Source organism: Durio zibethinus, chromosome 18 (genome assembly GCF_047325235.1).
Source record: "Durio zibethinus cultivar Kanyao isolate XHJ-2024 chromosome 18, ASM4732523v1, whole genome shotgun sequence".
Taxonomy (NCBI): Eukaryota; Viridiplantae; Streptophyta; class Magnoliopsida; order Malvales; family Malvaceae; genus Durio; species Durio zibethinus.
This window is the reverse complement of record NC_143179.1, coordinates 11,196,103-11,215,117: the sequence shown is the minus strand read 5'-3', so window position 1 is coordinate 11,215,117 and position 19,015 is coordinate 11,196,103. Positions and strand designations below refer to the sequence as shown.

At 31.6% G+C, this 19,015-nt stretch overlaps 3 protein-coding genes and 1 pseudogene across 5 annotated transcripts; 3 read left to right on the top strand and 1 right to left on the bottom strand.

The window, feature by feature from the left end:
- Positions 1-515: 515 nt before the first annotated feature.
- Positions 516-3,100, top strand: LOC111300934 (golgin candidate 6-like; annotated as a pseudogene). Its single transcript, XR_016330137.1, has 8 exons — positions 516-548; positions 624-742; positions 836-907; positions 979-1,164; positions 1,302-1,404; positions 1,572-1,633; positions 1,831-1,896; positions 2,001-3,100. The product of XR_016330137.1 is annotated as a golgin candidate 6-like (transcript).
- Positions 3,101-4,946: 1,846 nt separating this feature from the next.
- On the top strand, positions 4,947-9,481 carry LOC111300506 (SAGA-associated factor 29 homolog A-like). Its single transcript, XM_022896137.2, has 9 exons — positions 4,947-5,245; positions 6,730-6,823; positions 7,059-7,135; positions 7,702-7,811; positions 8,008-8,090; positions 8,190-8,243; positions 8,680-8,833; positions 8,986-8,999; positions 9,171-9,481. The coding sequence occupies exons 1-9, from the start codon at positions 5,128-5,130 to the stop codon at positions 9,271-9,273; spliced, it is 807 nt and encodes a 268-aa protein (XP_022751872.2). The 5' UTR covers positions 4,947-5,127; the 3' UTR covers positions 9,274-9,481.
- Positions 9,482-11,618: 2,137 nt separating this feature from the next.
- Positions 11,619-13,883, top strand: LOC111299559 (SAGA-associated factor 29 homolog B-like). 2 transcript variants are annotated; one of them, XM_022894802.2, is made up of 7 exons: positions 11,619-11,922; positions 12,372-12,481; positions 12,683-12,765; positions 12,865-12,918; positions 13,258-13,411; positions 13,561-13,574; positions 13,719-13,883. In XM_022894802.2, the coding sequence occupies exons 1-7, from the start codon at positions 11,820-11,822 to the stop codon at positions 13,819-13,821; spliced, it is 621 nt and encodes a 206-aa protein (XP_022750537.1). In that variant the 5' UTR covers positions 11,619-11,819; the 3' UTR covers positions 13,822-13,883. The 2 variants fall into 2 exon arrangements, with proteins under 2 accessions (XP_022750537.1, XP_089603636.1); XM_089747510.1 differs by lacking the exon at positions 12,372-12,481 and having other exon boundaries at positions 11,623-11,922.
- On the bottom strand, positions 13,701-18,737 carry LOC111299558 (GDSL esterase/lipase At5g14450-like). Its single transcript, XM_022894801.2, has 5 exons — positions 18,063-18,737; positions 17,733-17,942; positions 17,466-17,638; positions 17,110-17,380; positions 13,701-14,332 (listed from the first exon to the last, which is right to left on the bottom strand). Exons 1-5 carry the CDS (start codon positions 18,310-18,312, stop codon positions 14,079-14,081), a joined length of 1,158 nt encoding a protein of 385 aa, XP_022750536.2. The 5' UTR covers positions 18,313-18,737; the 3' UTR covers positions 13,701-14,078.
- Positions 18,738-19,015: the final 278 nt, after the last annotated feature.

The window sequence follows — 19,015 nt, the reverse complement described above, 5'->3', positions numbered from 1 at the left end:
TTAGGTTATAAGAAATGAAAAATATAGAATTTATAAATTTATTAAAAATTTATAAATTTCTAAAAACGTACACGTGAATAAATAAATATGTTAAAAACTGTAAATAAATTTTTAGTATATTATATTACAAGTAAGAGTATAAATGATATATCATTATTAACAAGTTATAAGGATTTAACTCGAATAAAATTCAAATTCAACTCGATCGTTATTAAGTTAAGCTCGAGCAACTTAATTTATTGAGTGAGCCAAATATAAGTATTCTAATGTTTGATTTCGGTATTTCATAAGTTTAATCGAAATTTTTTAATTTTAATATATTTTATTATGTTAATTAAAAAATTATTATTTTATTAAAATATACATATATATATATATATATACACACGTGAATTTAAATCCAAATTTGAGTTCAAATACATAATCAAGTTTGAAATTGAATATGAGAATCGATATCATTTTTTTATTAAACAAGTTTAATTAAGAGTTAGATATTCAAGTGTTTATAGCTTTATATGGCTTCTGTTTTTCCTCCATTGCCAATTCCTGTTGATTCTTTCACATGCTATCACTAGCTTACTGGTGATTTGCTGTTGTCCATGAAAAAAACAACTCACCGGTAGACAATTAATTTCCTCAGTGCATTGGAGACTATCAATTTATTGATGATGGGAGGTTCAGATGCTGATCCTTATAAAGATTTGAACAAGACCACCCATCCCCATAAACATTCCTCGTTCAGGTTCATTACGAATCGTATCTGCTTGAATTGACTGCCTGAAGAGCTATATGTTTTTGTGATATATTATCTTGTTTCCTGTTTTCTTGATTGTAGAAAAAGTTGTTGGACCATCTGCTAATGCTGGGTGTTGAAAGCCAGTGGGCTCCAATTGCTGTGCGCTGTTCGGTAAGATCTCTTTCTAGATTTATTCTTTTTTCTTCATTTCAACATTCAAGTAAATGTTTGTATTTTGCCAGGCACTAAGGTGCATTGGTGATTTGGTTGCTGGGATTCCCAAGAATCTGGATGCCCTTTCTAGCAAAGTTCTTGGTGAGGAGCAGCAAGTAGAACCCGCTTTGAATTCTATTCTCCAAATCATTTTGTGAACATCTAGCATTCTAGAGTTTATTGTGGCTGACCATGTTTTTACGAGCTTTTGTGAAGTTTATATCTTAGCTTTGCTCTTTACTTGATATTTTCCTTTTGTTAGTAATTATGCCTATGTAATTTAAAAAAGAAGTATCTCACATGTATGTAAACTGTTGTTTCTTGATTGTGAATTTGGGATCTTGTTTTCTAGAAAAACATGGATGGGCAAGCAATGTTAACATCCACATTAATTCCCCAACCAAATTCAATGACTCATGCTTCCCTTGAGGAGGATGTGAACATGTCATTTAGAAGGTTTGTTTACTCATAATGCTTTATTTCTGCACTTCTCTATTATTGAGCTATTCAGCCTAGGAAGTGTTGAACTCTGAGAAGCTAGTTAAATCTTAAAAGTATTACTTGACTGTTTGCTTGTTTCATATAAATACTAGTTCATTTGATCAAATTATTTAAATATGTTGTATATGTGGCAGCATGCTGTTACATGGTCTTTCATTGAGTGAAAGCGATGGTGATCTTGAGGTAACCTAATGTTCTCACTTCTCTGTTGTGCATCATCAACTTACTGAGAAAGAGCAATACAGTGCCTAAATTTGTTGGACCATCTCATGATATTGCATGAAGATTTTATAAATATTGACCTTCATCATATAGAATATTAGATTTTCTTCATGGCGCTTACTGCCCGAAAATTATCCAGCTAATGTTGTGAAGTACAGACTTGTTGCAGGGCTGCTAGTGTTCTTACTCACATTCTTAAGGACAATACTCAGTGCAAGGAAAGGGTATGCTGTCGCATTTTGCGTCTCTTTTTCACTTCCATCTAGAGCAAAATGGCAACTGTATGTCTCTATTTTTCTGTAATCTAATTTCAATGGAGATTGTGCAGGTTATACGGATTGAGCTTGTAGCGCCAATGCCATCGTTAGGAGCTCCTGAGCTACTATTAAACCGTATTGTTAGGTACTTGGCTGTTGCCTCTTCCATGAAAAATAAAGATGGGAAGCCTGGTTACTCGTATCTCCAACCAATTATCTTGAAACTGCTCGTCACTTGGCTAGCAGATTGCCCAAGTGCAGTGCAATGCTTCTTATATCCACGCCTTCACTTAACGTATATACTTGAATTGGTGTCAAATGCATCATCAACTGTGTGTGTTAGGGGGTTGGCCACAGTTCTCTTGGGAGAATGTGTGATTTACAATAAATCTAGTGAAAGTGGAAAGGATGGGTTTACCATAGCTGATGCCGTAAGCCAGAAAATTGGGCTTACATCATACTTTCTGAAGTTTGATGAGATGCAGAGAAGCTTCCTTTTCTCTTCAGTGAAGCCAGCTCAGTCCCATAAACCATTGACAAGATCCACTGCTGCTAGTATGGCAGAGATTGAAGATGGTGATGAGAGTGTTTTATCAGATCAGAAGAATGAGGATCATCCAATCCTGGCATCAATATTTGATGCTCAGTTTGTTAATCTTGTGAAGAGTTTGGAATTGTATGTTAGAGGGAACATTGTAGATGTTTACAGTCGCCCTAAGAGTTGTGCCTGCAGAAATGGAACAAAAAGCTGGACAAAGTGACGAGGACTATATGAAGCGGCTAAAAGCATTTATGGAGAAACAATGCTCTGATATACTTCACATAAAAAATGTACCAAAATTGTCCATTAACATCACACCCCGACCTATAAACTTTCGCATCAACACATTTACCATTAAAAACAAAGTCTTGTCTTGGAATTGAAAAAACAGCTTAGCTCCAATTCATAACAACAGTTTAAGCTAGCGTTGATCGCAGTTATTTTTGCAATAAAAAAGATGAAACCTTGGAAACAAAACGACCAAAGGAGAAATTCAAGTTCAACCACTGAATTACACACTAAAAAAAACACAAAAAGCCCCTTCCTTTCAAAGAGAAATGACATAATATAATTGGAAAAACAGCATACTTGGAACCAAAACGAGAATTCTCAGCCTGGGTTTTCTTTGGAAGGTTGAGATCAGTGAAAATTTTGACTCTTGGAAGACAAGACAACGGGTCCCAGGTTTTGTAGCTTCGTTTTAAAAGATTTCGTTTTTGAAATCATGTCAAGTTATACCTATTCTCTCAATAAATTCTGGTCATATTATTGATGGAAAAGAATTCCATTTTTCATTGTTTCTCTTTCTTGAGGTAATTCTTGTTAGTATAATAACACTAGGACTCTTTCAGAGTTTTTACAGTTAGAATCTGTTAAGGAAACTATTGCCACTTGATTTGCTTGATTGAAATTGCAAAGTTGAAATCTAATCCATGGTTTACAAGTGGGAACCCTGATTGATGCCATGTATTTAAAGGCCAGTGTAACTCATTGAGCTTGCTATATGGAATCCATATTTTGTTATGTGGGACACCATTTTTATGTTAGCTTGTTCATGATCGGAAGGAACTGAAGGCTTAAGAACCTTTGTAACCTCTAGAGAAAAAAATTTAAAAAATCAAAATTCAATGTCGGTCTGATTTATATTGATTTTTTTTATTTAGTTTGAATTAAATTTAGATATTAAATATATATATATATATATATTAAATTTGAATTGAATTTTGAATTGAGATATAAAAAATAAAAAATAATACATCGAATTATATATTTTTATTAATTTTTATATATTTTAAATTTTTATAAAATAATTATTTTATATATAAATTTATTTAAATATATTAAAAAATTTATTAAAATAATATATAAAAAATATAAATTTTAAATTTTAAAAACTAATAAATCAAACCAAATTAATAAAATTCAATTCAGATTGGATCGATTTAAAAAAAAATCGATTAGGATTGGAATTAGATTTAAAAAATTTATAATACTATATATTATCTAAAAAAAATTAAATTGAATCGGATTGTTATCACCCTTAATATCCACTACCTAAAAACTTGCATGGTTTTGATTTCTTAAAAGTTTTTAAATTTGAAATTTTCTTAGGGGAGGTGTCATTTTAGGAAACTTGTGGCATTATTGTTAATAAATAGATAGCAACAAGAAATAAATATGGAAAGGAGGATATTTGACATAAATTTGATTCCTTTTAATGTGTTTGACATTTGACATGGTAAAAATCTTCTGTTTTTAAGATTGATGATAGTGTAAATATGTAGGATAAGGAAATCATTAAGGTAAAGGTAACTTCTTATTATACCTATCTTTGACAAATATTTTTATTATCTTTCTATAATTATCATTAGCTCTCAAATGTGATTTTAGAAGTCTTTACTATTAAAACTCTATTTAAAAGTTTTGATTTTCATTGCATTCAAAGATTTATTTTATGATTGAATTTTTGAATTTTTAAGTTTGATTTAAGGCAGAAATAAAAAACCCATAAGCACAAAATTTTTTTGGATATGGATAAAAATTCATTTAATTGATACTTTTATCAATTTTTTTGCTTTTTAAACTTTTATTTTTATAAATTTAGGCATTGTTTCATCAAATTTGTTATAACTCATAAAAAACTTTGATAATTTGATCTATTTTTTATTATTTTTTTCTCTTGTCCAAGCAAAATCCAAAAGCAGAAATGAGTTGAGGAAGTGGGGCAAATCCCAATCAGCCCAATTTAAACAAGATCAACAATTTCAATTAAGTGATCAACATAACACTTATAATTTCTATTTGGGCCATAAGTTTTCCCATTTAAGTCTAAACTTAATTTCAATTGAGGCCCAAAGTAAATAAAATTCAAAAATCAAAATTATCCACTGATTTTTTTTTTTTTAATTATAGGCTTGATTTTTATTATTTTCCTTTTGTCAGGTAAAAGAATTTGAAAAAGCCCACCAAGGTTTATTTTTTATTAAGTATTAATATTTAATTGAAATGTTTGAAGGGAAAAAAAAACAAAAAAGAAAACTTTTGATCAAACAAAGGATTGATTGAAGTGAAAAATCTAGCTGGAAGTAATCTGGTAAAAGTAAAACAGATAACATTGATAACATTGTATTTCCGACGAAGATAGGTAATAAGAAACGATGTCGTTACCGGACATTGCTTCAATCTCGGAAAACTCAAGGGAACTCGACCGGTTAAGGAAAGAACAAGAAGAGGTGCTTTTCGATATCAACAAGCTTCACAAGAAGCTTCAAGCTAGTAAATTTCTCGACTTTTTCCCTTTAGTTTCAAAATTTATGATCTGGGTTGATTTATATGGTCCATAAGATTAATGGGTCTATTTTAGATTATCAAAATATGGTGCTTTTTTTTTTTCCAATGCTTTTCAGTGTTGTTTTTTTTTTTTGTTCTCTGGGTTTTTATTTTTTTATTCAAAAAATGCTTTTTTAAGCTGGGTTTGGTTTAAAAGAGCTTAATTTTTGTTGATGATGGATTTTATTGGATAGGGAAGTTACTTTTGTTATCCATTATTGCTGATTGTTTTAATTTGTGAATATTTTTTGGTTTTTAGAGGAAAAGAGAATTAGAGTAATTTGATCAAAGGAAGAGAGTTTTATGGTCAGTTTGACTATTGACTTTCTTTTAAACTTAGCTGCATTTGTGTTTGAGAAAGAAGATAAGTTCTCTAATTGGAGTTTAGAAGATTTTAGGATCTAAATTGATGTTCAAAGCTAGTATCTGTTTCGGGTAATCTTGGTGTAAAGGTTTTGCCTTTAGAATCACAAAATATGCCATTTAGCTGAAAGGGCTGCTTATGGGGCCTAAGTTTCATGGAGAAGGAAATTATGTGGTTTGGCACATTGCATGTTCAGCTCATTACATGCTTGGAAATCCATATTGAGAATGGTTAATTTTGGATGTAGAATTTTTTTCAATGCTTCTTGTATAATTACCTTTTAACTGGTGATCCTCACAATATCCATTTAGTTGCTTTAGTTCAGAATTTCAGTATTATCATATAGTAACCTTGATCCTGAATTTTTTTGCATGAAAGATGTCAGAAATCAGAATATTCTACAAATAAACAACCGTATGAAATTGGAACAAGAGGGTAAACGAAATATTTTGTTGTCAATTCAATAGGGTTTAAGTTTGATTAGCAGTTTCTTGGATGTGCATAGAATCGAAAACCAGGAGTATCTAAGAAGTATCATAGAAGGAATTTTGAGATCCATATGGTCATTATCGTGTAAAAACTATATATTTAGAAACTATCGGATGTATTATAAGATCATGCAACCTGGTGGAATTTGTGGCTTTGTCATGTTATTTCAAATCAGAGGCTTGTTGTGCATCCTAGATCCCATTTTTTTTTTTTTGCTCCAACCCACTGTTATAATGAGTTTCAGACTTGAACAAAAGATTTACAAGAATTCTTGGTTCTTCTTCTATGAATGTTGCTTCTGGAAAATTCCTTGAGGATTTCCATGTTTTGACAATAATTTATCTAATCAATTTTTGGATTATTGTCTAGCATCAAGTAATTTACTACATCTTTACTGATAGAAAACTTGCTGAAAAACACAGATGATTAAATTGTATTCTTTAAGATATGAGAATAGCTTTTCTTTCTTCTGTTACTTTATTTGGCCTTGTTCTTTGTTAACTGTCACTGATAGTTTATACTTTATACTGATAGTTTATACTTTATACCAATCTTGAACTTCTGTTTATCAATGCAGCTCCTGAGGTAGTTGAGAAACCTGGTGATTCTTCATTATCAAGGCTAAAAAGTTTATATATTGAAGCTAAAGATCTTTCGGAGAGAGAAGTAACGTATGACTGTTATCTCTAATGAAGTCTTCTACCATTTTCTTTGTCCCTCTCTCTCCCTCTCTCATTTTCTAGTGAATCTGGGGCTTGTTTAAATGTGTCAACTTTTTCTGTATAAATTTTTGGGCCTAGTGTAGCAATGAACTTTCTGGTTTGGTTCTGTAGGCCTTTTACAATTCTCAGTACTGTATTCCTTTTTTTTTTTTTTTACTGACGCTCTGTTTTGACATTGATACAGGATTTCCAACTTGTTACTAAGTCAACTTGACGCTTTCCTGCCATCTGGACCTCCAGGTCAACAACGAAGAAAGATGGGTATGTTCAATATGAGACATTTCATTTGCTTTAACCTCTATTCCCAGTTTTCCCTTTGTGTGAAAGATATTTAGGAATTTTAACACTTGCTTTCTTATAAAGCAAAAAGTTAAGGTCATCTCTTGGCCACCTTTGCATTTGATTTATCCTTTAACTATTGAAGTGTTAGCTTTAATTATGTAATAATCAAAGAGGACATTAAGATAAAGCTGTAATTTTCTGCAATTTGATTTTCTTCATCTTATCTTGCCTCTCTTTCCCTTTCTAAAAGTGTGAATTGTGAGTAATTTTATGAAACATGGAATTGCTTGGCCGATGACATAAAAGTTATTGAGTTGGTATGACCATGGATTCCAAATTATATCATGATAATTAAAATCAGATCAAGACTCGGCAGTTAGTTGAAATTATTAGGTGTTTATGATCTTTCTGTTCTTCCAAAGCTTGAACATTGAATAGATGACATATGCCAAAACTGAAAACTCATTTCCATGTGTAGAGTTTTGATACTAGTACGAGAGTATCTGAGCTTCAAATTTATGTTGCTGACATTAAACAAATTGCAGATGGTAATGATCAAAAAAGGAGAAGAATGAAGTCTGATTCAGATATCTCTCGTCTTTCTCCTTCTATGCGGAGTTATATTGAGACTTGTATTAGTCTCAAAGATGAGCAGGTAAGCTTGTAGACTATGTAACAAACAGAAAAACCAAAGATGTGCATGTAGCTCTATCGCAACCAACTGTTGATATTTATTCTTAGACCTAATTTACCATGTTTGTTCTCAACTCTGATTCTCCATGATACATATCAATTTGTACTGTTCCTTATACTTCCAAACTAAGGAGATTGAAATGTGCTTGTGTACTCAGGTAGCTGCAAGAGTCATCTCAGATGCTGAGAAGGATGTGTGGTTTGTTGTAAAAGTGATAAATTTTGATGAGAAAACAAAAGAGTAAGTGTAGTTCCTTTAGGACATTTCATTTTGGCTTGTGTCAAAAATCCATTCAAAATTTTCTTTCTTCTTGTTTTTAAGTTGCATCTTGATGTGCAGATTTGAAGTACTTGATGAGGAACCAGGTGATGATGAAGAGGGCAGTGGCCAAAGGTAAGCTTTTACGATTAGGTTCTTTATAAATTGAGTTACATTGAAGTATTTGTTCTATATTATGGTTGTTCATGCACATTATTGACTGGTACAAGGGACTCTATCATGTTTCATTTGTTTTGATAGATTGAGACTGGAATTTGAAATCAATAAATTCTTTACTTGTACAGTACTAGATTGGGTGGCTTTTTCTCATCCTTTTTTATTTAAAAAAAATATGAAATTGGTGGTTCAATTATTTGCAATGGATGCATGCTTTAACTGTAATTTTTTAGAACACTTGAAAATTACGAATATCTTGCGGGCTTAAATTCTTTAGAAACTCTTAAGAATTACTGTGCCTTGGTGGTTGATGGGTAAAATTTTCTTCTTGTCAATTTTTAAATAACTGAAATCAGTCTATGGAAGATGTTGATTTTTGTTTTTGCAACTTAAGGAAGTACAAGCTGCCTGCATCTTGCATTATACCTTTCCCCAAGCAGAATGATGCTTCTAGTACTCAAGAATTCCCCACTGGAAGACATGTTTTGGCCGTTTATCCAGGAACAACTGCACTCTATAAGGCAACTGTCATTAGTACTCCTCGAAGGGTATCCAACAAATAATTTTGCATCATCTGCTATGGTTTTTATTCTTTCATAGATTTGCTAAAATATTATTGTTATTTTCGGATATGTTGAACTGACTACTAATCTTCTTCTGCATATCTTTGGGGGCTATCAACCATTCTGAATCTTTCCAGAGGAAATCAAATGAGTAAGTAACATCCTCCATTCTGGCCCTACTAATAAATAGTATAGCAGATTTTGGAAGAACTGGCTGTTTGGCCTGTTTACATTCTTCCTCATTTTGTTAATCTTCCTCTTAAACTGTTATGCGTCATACTGAAATGCACGACCTTTTCTTTTTTTTTTTCTTCTTGTTTAGATATTTACTTGAATTCGATGATGATGAGGAAGATGGAGCCTTGCCTCAAAGGGCAGTACCCTATCACAAGGTGGTTCCCTTGCCGGTAGGACACCGGCAATGAGATATGTGTATAAACGTGTATAATAGTTTAGATCTATAAACTTAGAGCTGGTTTTTAAACATGTGAATCAGAACCCTAATTTTCACGAGCCCTGTGTACTGGCTTAGCAATAGAAGTTTGACACCAATATCCTTTCTGTTACTTTAAGTTACATGGTTCTTCTTCATTACCCGTAAAGATAAAGATAATACTTTATCTTTGAAAGTTTCGAGTTTGAATCTTCGGATGGATGGGATGTCATTTATGGATAAGAGAGGATTACCTCATTATGTAACCCAATATTCTTTCATGCTTCGTTTGATATCTGATGCGAAGCTTATCAATGTAACAGTAGCATGCATGAATCTTGTGAACTTTAAAAGAGAAACAAGGTAACATGGCTTTGTTGGGAATCTGAAGACCCAATTTTTTTTGCATAATTCCAGCTTCATTGGCATATATTACATAGATCACATGCAGCTTATGGGAGAAAAAATTATAATAAATTTGTTTAAAATTCTATTATGCAACTGCGGCGTCGTGTTATGATCATGTTTGTAAGCCTGATAGACCTAGTTTCCAACTAGGAAAAGGATCAAATATATGTGCAATGATCTGCAGAACTTCATTTATCAGTTTTGCAATATGTTAGCTTTAAAGGAAAGAGGAAAAAGTTGTCAAAGCTGACCTTGAAAATCAGTCACCTCTCAGGTTTACTCTATCCTAAAGCTTCCTATTAGACTCGATAAAATGGTCAGTTTGAGCTCCGAGACAGCTCTGTTTGTCAGGCTCCTCAGGCTTAATATCATAGTGCAGACTCACAGGCAAGCAATCAATCGGGCCGGTATTATTATGGAACCAAAATTTCCTTGTCCCATGTTCATAGAGATTCTGTTAATTAGACACCATTGATTTTGATTAGAGTTCTAATGTTTTTAATTCAGAAAAACTATATAGAATCAAATCAAGCTTAGTTGGACTGCTTTAGCTAGCTGATCAACTATGTCAGGAACTGATGCTTGAAAATCTGTGTCATTCTTCTCCTTCCTCAAACCAGCAGACGTCATTTTGGCCAGTATAAGATACGTAAACAGCCTTGGAAAAGTCCTCTTGACTGAAAACCATAGACCAAAAAGATATAATTTCCTGAGCCTAGGAGAATAAAATCTGAAAAGAAAACTGGTTTGATTGTAGAAATAGCTGGTGCGAGCCTTTGAATTTGATCATATTTTAGAATCTGGATGTCAAGTGAGACTCGACTCACTCCAGTTAAAGATATTGATTCATTTTGTGGCCTAATGATTAGCACCATGCAGAAAACTCGTCTCAATGGAATTCAGGTATGGACTCAAGTAAGGCGATCCAAGGTGCTCAGCTGCATACATAAGAAACCTCAAATAAATTATCTGAACCAGGAAAAACCATACATTTTACTTCTTGTTGAATGCAAAGAGAGCGAGTGAACATGTTTGTTACCATGAAATCTATTATCAGACGCTGGAAAATGCAGCTGATCCACCACCAGTTATCAAAATTAAAATCACCAGTTTTATAAACTGCTCTAAAATTGCAGAGTGGAAATTCCTTCACCAGTTCACCCCACACGTTCCACACCCAAAACTTACGACAAAATTGAAAAAACAACAACAATAGTAGAGACTTTTACCTTCTCCATTGCACCAGAACTGAGAATTTAACTATTATAAAGGATTAGATTGCAGAAATATAGACAAATCATTTGCTTATTAACTTTTTAAAACCAAGTGTTGCATTCAAACAATCTGCTAAGATTATATTATGGCCTAAAATTATGGCGCAAAACCTTGCAAATCGCTTGCTAATTAGTACAAGAAATTAACTGTTTAACAAAATATAAGAGTTAGTTGAGGTGATTAGTGAGTAGATGTATGCTTAAACAATATCAGATGATCTCTTTCAATTCAAACTCAAACTCAAACCTTCATATGACAACAATAAATCTCAACTTTGTAAATAATATCCATTAGTTATTTAGTATAATTTTTGTAGAGTGTTCAAAACATGCATGAATAAAATAAGTTAATCCCGAGTTTAAAATAAATGTAAAAAAAAAAAAAAATTCATGTATAAGGAATCGAGTTTGAAACGTTCTTTGTCCTAAATAAAACAAAAAAAAGGAATCTTTGAAAACTTCAAAACCTATGACTACTTTATAACAACTATGCTTTTAAAATAATTTTACTAACAACTGTTAAAAGCTATTTGATTGAAAAATGTCCATGACTAAAAAAGTCTTTGAAAATTATTTTTATTTCTTTTAATTTTTTATTTTTGAAAGATAACAACTTTCCAACAGTATGGTTTAAAAAACAAAAAAGAAACTCATTTTTTGAGCAGAAAAGTTCTTAGAAATTTTATCATTCCTTAGCAAACACAACTTTAAAATATTAAAATTATCATTCATGACCAAATACTACGTTAAAAAATTTTGAGTTCTTTTGTTTATGGTTTTTCTGATATAAAGTTTTTCTTGGGACTTGTTTGTTTTCTCTGATTCTGTAAAACTAGAGAAATTTTTGGGATAGAAGATGAGAACCCGATCAAAAGGAACCTCTTCAAAATCAAAAGTTGGGTCTTCACAGCCTTCAGAAAAGTCTTCCAAGCGTAAAAGAGGAGCCTCTCAAAAAGATTGTAAGCTTCCTTCATATTCTTCCAATTCTCTCAGTTTTCCTGCATGTTTTATTTTGTTTTCTAACTCATGCTTTAACTGCGGAAGTGTTAGCTTTAATTATATAATGATCAAAGAGGACATTAAGATATGGCTGTAATTTTCTGCACTTTGATTTTCTTCATCTTATTCTGTCTCTCTTTGCCTTTATAAAAGTGGGAATTGTGAGTAGCTTTATGAAACATAGAATCGCTTGGCAGATGACATACAAGTTGTTGAGTTGATACGACCATGGATTCCTAATTATATCATGAATTCATGACTATTAAAATCAGATCAAGACTCAGCAATTAGTTGAAATTGAATAGATAGCATATGCCAAAACAGAACTCATTTCCATGTGTAGATTTCTGATACTGGTAACAGAGTATCTGAACTTCCAACTTTTTAACTGACACTAAACAAATTGCAGATGGTAATGATCAGAAAAGGAAAAGAACCAAGTCTGATTCAGATACCTCTCGCCTTTATCCTTCTACACAGAGTCATATTGAGGCTTGTGTTAGTCTCAAAGGTGAACAGGTAAGCTTGTAGACTATGTAGCAAACAGAAAAACCAAAGTCGTGCATGTAACTCTATCGCAATCGATTGTTGATATGTGTTCTTACAACTAACCTATTTTGTTGTGTTTGTTCTCAACTCTTATTCTCCATAGTACATAACAAATTGTAATGTTTCTTATACTTCCAAACTAAGGAGATTGAAATGTGCTCGTGTACTCAGGTAGCTGCAAAAGTCACCCCGGATGGTGAGAGGGATGAGTGGTTTGTTGTAAAAATGATCAATTTTGATGAGAAAACAAAAGAGTAAGTGTAGCTCCTGTAAGACATTTCATTTTGGCTTGTGTCAAAATTCCATTCAAAATCTTCTTTGTTCTTGTTTTTAAGTTGCATCTCGATATGCAGATTTGAAGTACTTGATGAGGAACCAGGTGATGACGAAGATAGCAGTGACCAAAGGTAGGATTTTGTGCTTTGGTTCTTTATTCGTTGAGTTACATTGAAGTAATTGCTTTATATTATGGTTGTTCATGCACATTATTGACTGGTACAAGGGACTCTGTGATGTCTTATTTGTTTTGATAGATTGAGACTGGAATTTGAGATCAATAGGTGGCTTTTTCTCATCCTTTTTTATTTAAAAAAAAAAAAGAAATTGGTGGCTCAATTATTTGTAATGGATGCATGCTTCAACTATAATTTTTTAGAACACTTGAAAATTACAAATATTTTGAGGGATCAAATTCTTTTATGAAATCAGTCCATGGATGATGTTAATTTTTGTTTTTGCAACTTCAGGAAGTACAAGCTACCTGCATCTTGCATTATGCCTTTCCCCAAGTGGAATGATCCTTCCAGTACTCAAGAATTCCCGGCTGGAAGACATGTTTTGGCCGTCTATCCAGGAACAACTGCACTCTATAAGGCAACTGTCATTAGTACTCCTCGAAAGGTATCCAACATATAATTTTGCATCATCTGCCATGGCTTTTATTTTTTCATAGATTTGCTAAAACATTAGTGTTGTCTTCTGATATGTTGAACTGACTACTAACTAATTTTCTTGTGGATATCTGTGGGTGCTATCAACCATTCTTCCAGAGGAAATCAGATGAGTAAGTAACATCCTCCATTCTGGCCCTAGTATAGCAGATTTTGGAAGAACTGGCTGTTTGGCTTGTTATTAATAATAATAATAATTAATACTTAGCTGTTATGTGTCATACTGAAATGCACGGCCATTTTTTTTTCTTGTTTAGTTATTTACTGGAATTCGATGATGATGAGGAAGACGGAGCCTTGCCTCAGAGGACTGTACCCTTTCACAAGGTGCTTCCCTTGCCTGAAGGATACCGGCAATGAGATATGTCTATAACTGTGTGTTTAAACATGTTCTTGGTTCGGATCGGATTGGTTTTTTTTCATATTCGGTTTGTTTTAAGTTAGGATGTGAATTGAAGCAAGTACAAATCTCCAAACAAACTCCTTAACAGAAAAATGAAAACCAAATAACATTATGCTAATTAAATTTCTTAGTAGAAGAAAAACTAGAGATGACCTTGAAAATCAGTCCTCAAATTAATTTCTTGTATGATGAACACATCTGTCGGAGTAATTACTCAAGAATAGGCTTTATGGCATGCTTGTGTAATTGGCAGAGGTGGATCGCTAAATGAACCATTGATTATATGATTAGCAATCCAACGATTGGCAGCCTCACTGTAGTGGACACCATCCCAGCTGATATACTTGGAAGGATTTTCACAAGAACCGGCATAGATTTCAGTACCATTTATGTTTTGTTTGTGGCCACAATACACTTGAATGTCATCTTCATGAAATCCGCAGCAAATATCTGCAGCATCAATGAATCCTAACAACCAAAAGAAAAATAGCATTTTCAAACATTAGTAAATGGTCCAACTCAATAGCCATTGAACTATTCATAATCACCTAATGTAGAGGGATTTTTTGATTAGGTGAGGAAGTATTGCAAACAAGTAAAATGAGATATGCCAGGAGATGGTGAAGAGGAAGACTGGAGCAGACTCTAAAATATTGAGTGTAATGGCAGGTAATGGTAGGTAGTAAAATAAAGTTGGGTTGAGAAGAGAGTCAGGCTGAGAGAAGGATTTAGGAAGAGAGGATTGCAGAGAGAGTTTTGAGGAAAAAGTGTGAGAAATCTGCTAAAGTCCAAAAGTTTCTCATGAATTGTGAAAATTCTTATTTATAGATTTCAAGAATAGAAGTTACATATTTTGAGTAATAAATAAGAATAATAGTGGATAATAAGAGAATTAGCCGTTACAAAATATGTTAATGTATTAATTAATAAGAGTTTAATTAATTTTTGGTAACAAGGATTGTGAACATATGTTCTCAAAGAAAAGGAGAAACACTCACTTAAAAGAAAAATAAAGAGAAATCCTTTTAATTATCTTTATATCTGATTTATCAAATCAGTCAAACTCTCTGAAATATACTAATAGTGAAATTAACCTAAAAACTCTGTCATATTCTGGGGTTATTTTCACTTTTTCATTTAGTGAAGTAATATTCGATAAAGTGTCTTTTGTAAAATAACTTTTAATAAAGCAACTTTTGATAAAAGAATTTTTTATAAAATAATTGATATTGTTTCTTAAGGAAGTTGTTATGAGAATAGTTGTTTCGTATAAGTGTTCCATGAAAGAATTGTTCCTTGAATAATTGTTTTATGAAAAAGTTAGTTCTTGAATAATTGTTTCGGGAATAACTGTTCTGTGAAAGAGTTGTTCTATGAATTATTATTTCATAAAATAACTTTCGTTGAAATAACTTTTTCACATGTTCTAACTTATCATTAATTTTAACAATTTTAAAGAAATTTATAATAATAAAATATTAATAATCAATATCAAATATTTATATTTTGCCCCTTGCATAAGAATTCTTAGTATATAAAGTTTCATGCATTAGTACAATTAAAAAGTAAAATTAAAAAAATATATGAAAATAAAATATATTTATTCTTATAATTAAAAAAATGAATAATATAAGTTTCATGAAAAAAAAATTATATATATTTTTTGTGATAGCATATGTGCAAATTCATCGTCCCTTGTACAAAAATTGTTTGATACAAAATAAAGAATATTCCATATGTAGAATAAGTAAATTTTAATGTTATAAATAAAAAAACAGTCTGTTAAACATGTATATTTCCTAAAAAATAAAAAAATTATTAAAAAAATAATCGATGAAAGTGTTTTCCTAAAACAACATAATTATATAAAAAAAAAGTAATGAGAGTGTTTTTTTTTTTTTTTAAATAAAAGATACATAAAAAAATACAACTAATGAAAGTGTTTCCCTAAAAAAATAAAAAAAATATCAAAAGGAACAACTATTGAAAGTGTTTCTCAAAAAAATAGAATAATTATCAAAAATAATAACTTTCGGAGTGTTTTCTTAAAAAAAAAAAAAAAGAGAATAAGTAATGATAATATTTTCCTAACAAATATGGGAATAAGTAATAGTAATATTTTCCTGGAAAATATGAGAATAAGTAGTAAGAATATTTCCCTAACAAATAAAAGAATAGTTGAAAGGAATAAATAATGGGAATGTTTCCCTAAAAAATAAAAAAAATTATTAAAAGAAATAAGTGATGAAAATGTTTTTGTAAAAAATAGAAAAAATATTAAAATGAATAGGTGATAGAAATGTTTTCCTAAAAAATAGACAAATTATTAAAAAAAAGTAAAAGAGTATTTCTCTAAAAATAAAGAAATTATTAAAAGGAATAGAGAAACAAATAATGCGAGTATTACCTCTTAAAATAGGAGAATAAGCAATGATATTGTTTTTCTAAAAAATAGGATAACAACGATTAACTTTTTTTTTTGGAAAAGCTTGTATATGAGAGTGATAGAAGTCATGCATAAAACCACAACAATCAACTTCTCTATTGAAAGACTTTTATACAAGAATGATGGAAGTAGTGAATGAAACCACAACGATCAATTTCTCTATTAGAAGAAATTGTATATGAGAGTGACAAAAGTAGTGCATGAGACCACAACAATCGACTTCTTTATTAGAATACATATATATATATATATATGAAACTAATGAAAGTGACACATGAGATCATAACAATTGACTTTTCTTTTTAAAAAAATTTGTATATGACAATGACATAAGCGGTGTATGAAATCACAACAATCATCTTTTCTATTAGAAGACTTGTATATAAGAGTGAAAGAAGTAGTGCATGAGACTACAACAATCGATTTCTATGTTACATATCTATGAAAATAACGGAAGTGACACATGAGACCACAATTATGGATTTCTCTCTTAAAAAAGCTTGTATATGAAATTGATAGAAATTGTGTATGATACCACAACAATCAACTTTTCTATTGGAAGACTTGTTTAGAGAGTGATGGAAGTGGTGCATAAAACCACAAGGATCGACTTCTATATTAAAAAAAATACTGTATGAGAATGATAGAAGTGGTGCAAAAGGCCACAACAATTGATTTCTCTTGTAAAAATAACATAGATATAGCAAGAGACCAAAACGATAGACTTCTTTTCAAAAATAATTTATATATGATAGTATCTACACCTAACAACGAGGAAGAGATTCTTCATACAATTTACCTTGCTTTTTTGCATTGCCAATCAGTTCATACTTTGCAGCGTAAATATCCACATAAGTAACCTCCGCATGCGGAAGTTCTGCCCTAAGTTTGATTACTCTATCCTTAAGCTTCCTATTGAACTCTATAGAATAGTCATTTTGAGCTTTGAGACAGCCCTGCTTATCAAGTTCCTCAGGCTTAATATCATGATAGTGCAGACTCACAGGTAAGCAACCAATTGGGCCAGTATTATGCATCCAAAATGCCCTTGCCCCATGTTCATAGAGATTCTGTTGATTAGACACCATTCATTTTGATTAGAGTTCTAATCTTTTTAGTTCAGAAAAAAACTACATAGAATCAATTCAAACTTACTTGGAATGCTTTAGCTAGCTGATCAACTATGTCAGGAACTGATGCATAAAAATCTGTGTCATTCTTCTTCCTCAAACCAGCAGCAATGTCATTTTGGCCAATATCAAATATATAAAGAGCCTTGGAGAAATCCTGAGGTCTGGGGAGCTTTGTGCGGTCGGATTTCGTCTTGGCTGAAAACCATAGACAAAAAAAGACATAATTTCCTGAGTATAGAAGAACAAAATCTGAAAAGAAAACTGATGTTAATGCAATTCTTGGGATAACCTTGACTGTAGAAATAGCTGGTGCGACCCTTGAAATTATCATATTGTACAACCTGGACGTCAAGTGAGAATGGGGGTACTCCATTTAAAGACATTGATTCATTTTGTGGCCTAATGGTTGATCCCCCAATGGCAAAATTAGCACCATGCCGAAAACTTGTTCCAATGGAATCCAGGTATGGACTCAAGTAAGGCAACCCAAGGTGCTCAGCTGCATAAATTAAACAAAAAAAAAAAAAAAAAAACCCTCAAAGAAATGAACTGAAAAAGGAAAAACCATGCATTTTGCTTGTTGCAAAATGCAAAGAGAGCCAGTGAACATGGTTGTTACCGATGAAATCTATTATCAGACGCCCGTCAGAGCCCCTTCCAACCGGCCTACCGAAGAAAGTCTCACCAGTTGGAGGCCCTGCTATCCAAAATGCAGCTGATCCACCACCAGTATCAGAATTAGAGTCACCAAAGTTATAAACTGCTCTAAAATTGCAGGGTGGGAACTCCTTCACCTCCACTCTTTCCACACCCAAAACAAACACCAAAACTGAAAAAACAACAATAATAAAGACTTTCACATTCTCCATTGCACCAAAACTGAGAATTAGTCATGAACATTCAATGGATTACTTTGCAGAATATATAGACAAATTAATTACTTGTTAAATTCCTATTAAAAAAATGTGACCACTTTCAAATTTTGTCATTATCACTTAACCAACAATGGGGACAAACTACTTTACAAGTTCAAACTTCAAATTATATTATTTAAAATCACGTGTTGCATACAAACAACCTACTAACATTATATTATGGCCTTAAATTATGACATAAAACCTTACGAATCTCTTGGTAATTGGTATAAGAAATTCAACTGTCCAATGCATGAAAAATATAAGAGTTAGTTGAAAATTTTTTTGGTATTGTTAGTTGAAAATTTTTAGTGAGTAGATACATGCTTAACAGTATCAGATGATACATCCTCATCATCTCCGATTCAAACACAAACCTCTGTATCGGATAATAGTAGTAAATCTCAAACTTTGTAAGTAATACACGAATTATTAAGTAATTTAAAATATAATACAGTGATATGATATGAAAGAATATAATCAAAATTAAATTAATTGTATCAAATTCAATCTTAACACAATCAGTCCATTCTATCAAAAAAATTTGACAATCTAAAATACGTTACAATAATATAAAACAAATACAATTCAAATAAAAAATAAAAAAGTGATATGATTTAAAATTTTAATAATAATTATATATGAATTTAATAAATCG

Excerpts from the sequence above, each read along its gene's own strand:
- LOC111299558 (XM_022894801.2), bottom strand. The coding sequence starts at position 18,312 with ATGGAGAATGTGAAAGTCTTTATTATTGTTGTTTTTTCAGTTTTGGTG. Across the intron at positions 17,381-17,465 it reads AGCTAGCTAAAGCATTCCAA|AATCTCTATGAACATGGGGC; the intron begins GTAAGTTTGAAT and ends TCTAATCAACAG. Across the intron at positions 14,333-17,109 it reads TGGCAATGCAAAAAAGCAAG|GATTCATTGATGCTGCAGAT; the intron begins GTAAATTGTATG and ends TTTGGTTGTTAG.
- LOC111300506 (XM_022896137.2), top strand. The coding sequence starts at position 5,128 with ATGTCGTTACCGGACATTGCTTCAATCTCGGAAAACTCAAGGGAACTC. Across the intron at positions 6,824-7,058 it reads CTTTCGGAGAGAGAAGTAAC|GATTTCCAACTTGTTACTAA; the intron begins GTATGACTGTTA and ends ACATTGATACAG. Across the intron at positions 8,244-8,679 it reads GAAGAGGGCAGTGGCCAAAG|GAAGTACAAGCTGCCTGCAT; the intron begins GTAAGCTTTTAC and ends TTGCAACTTAAG.
- LOC111299559 (XM_022894802.2), top strand. The coding sequence starts at position 11,820 with ATGAGAACCCGATCAAAAGGAACCTCTTCAAAATCAAAAGTTGGGTCT. Across the intron at positions 11,923-12,371 it reads AGGAGCCTCTCAAAAAGATT|ATGGTAATGATCAGAAAAGG; the intron begins GTAAGCTTCCTT and ends AACAAATTGCAG. Across the intron at positions 12,919-13,257 it reads GAAGATAGCAGTGACCAAAG|GAAGTACAAGCTACCTGCAT; the intron begins GTAGGATTTTGT and ends TTGCAACTTCAG.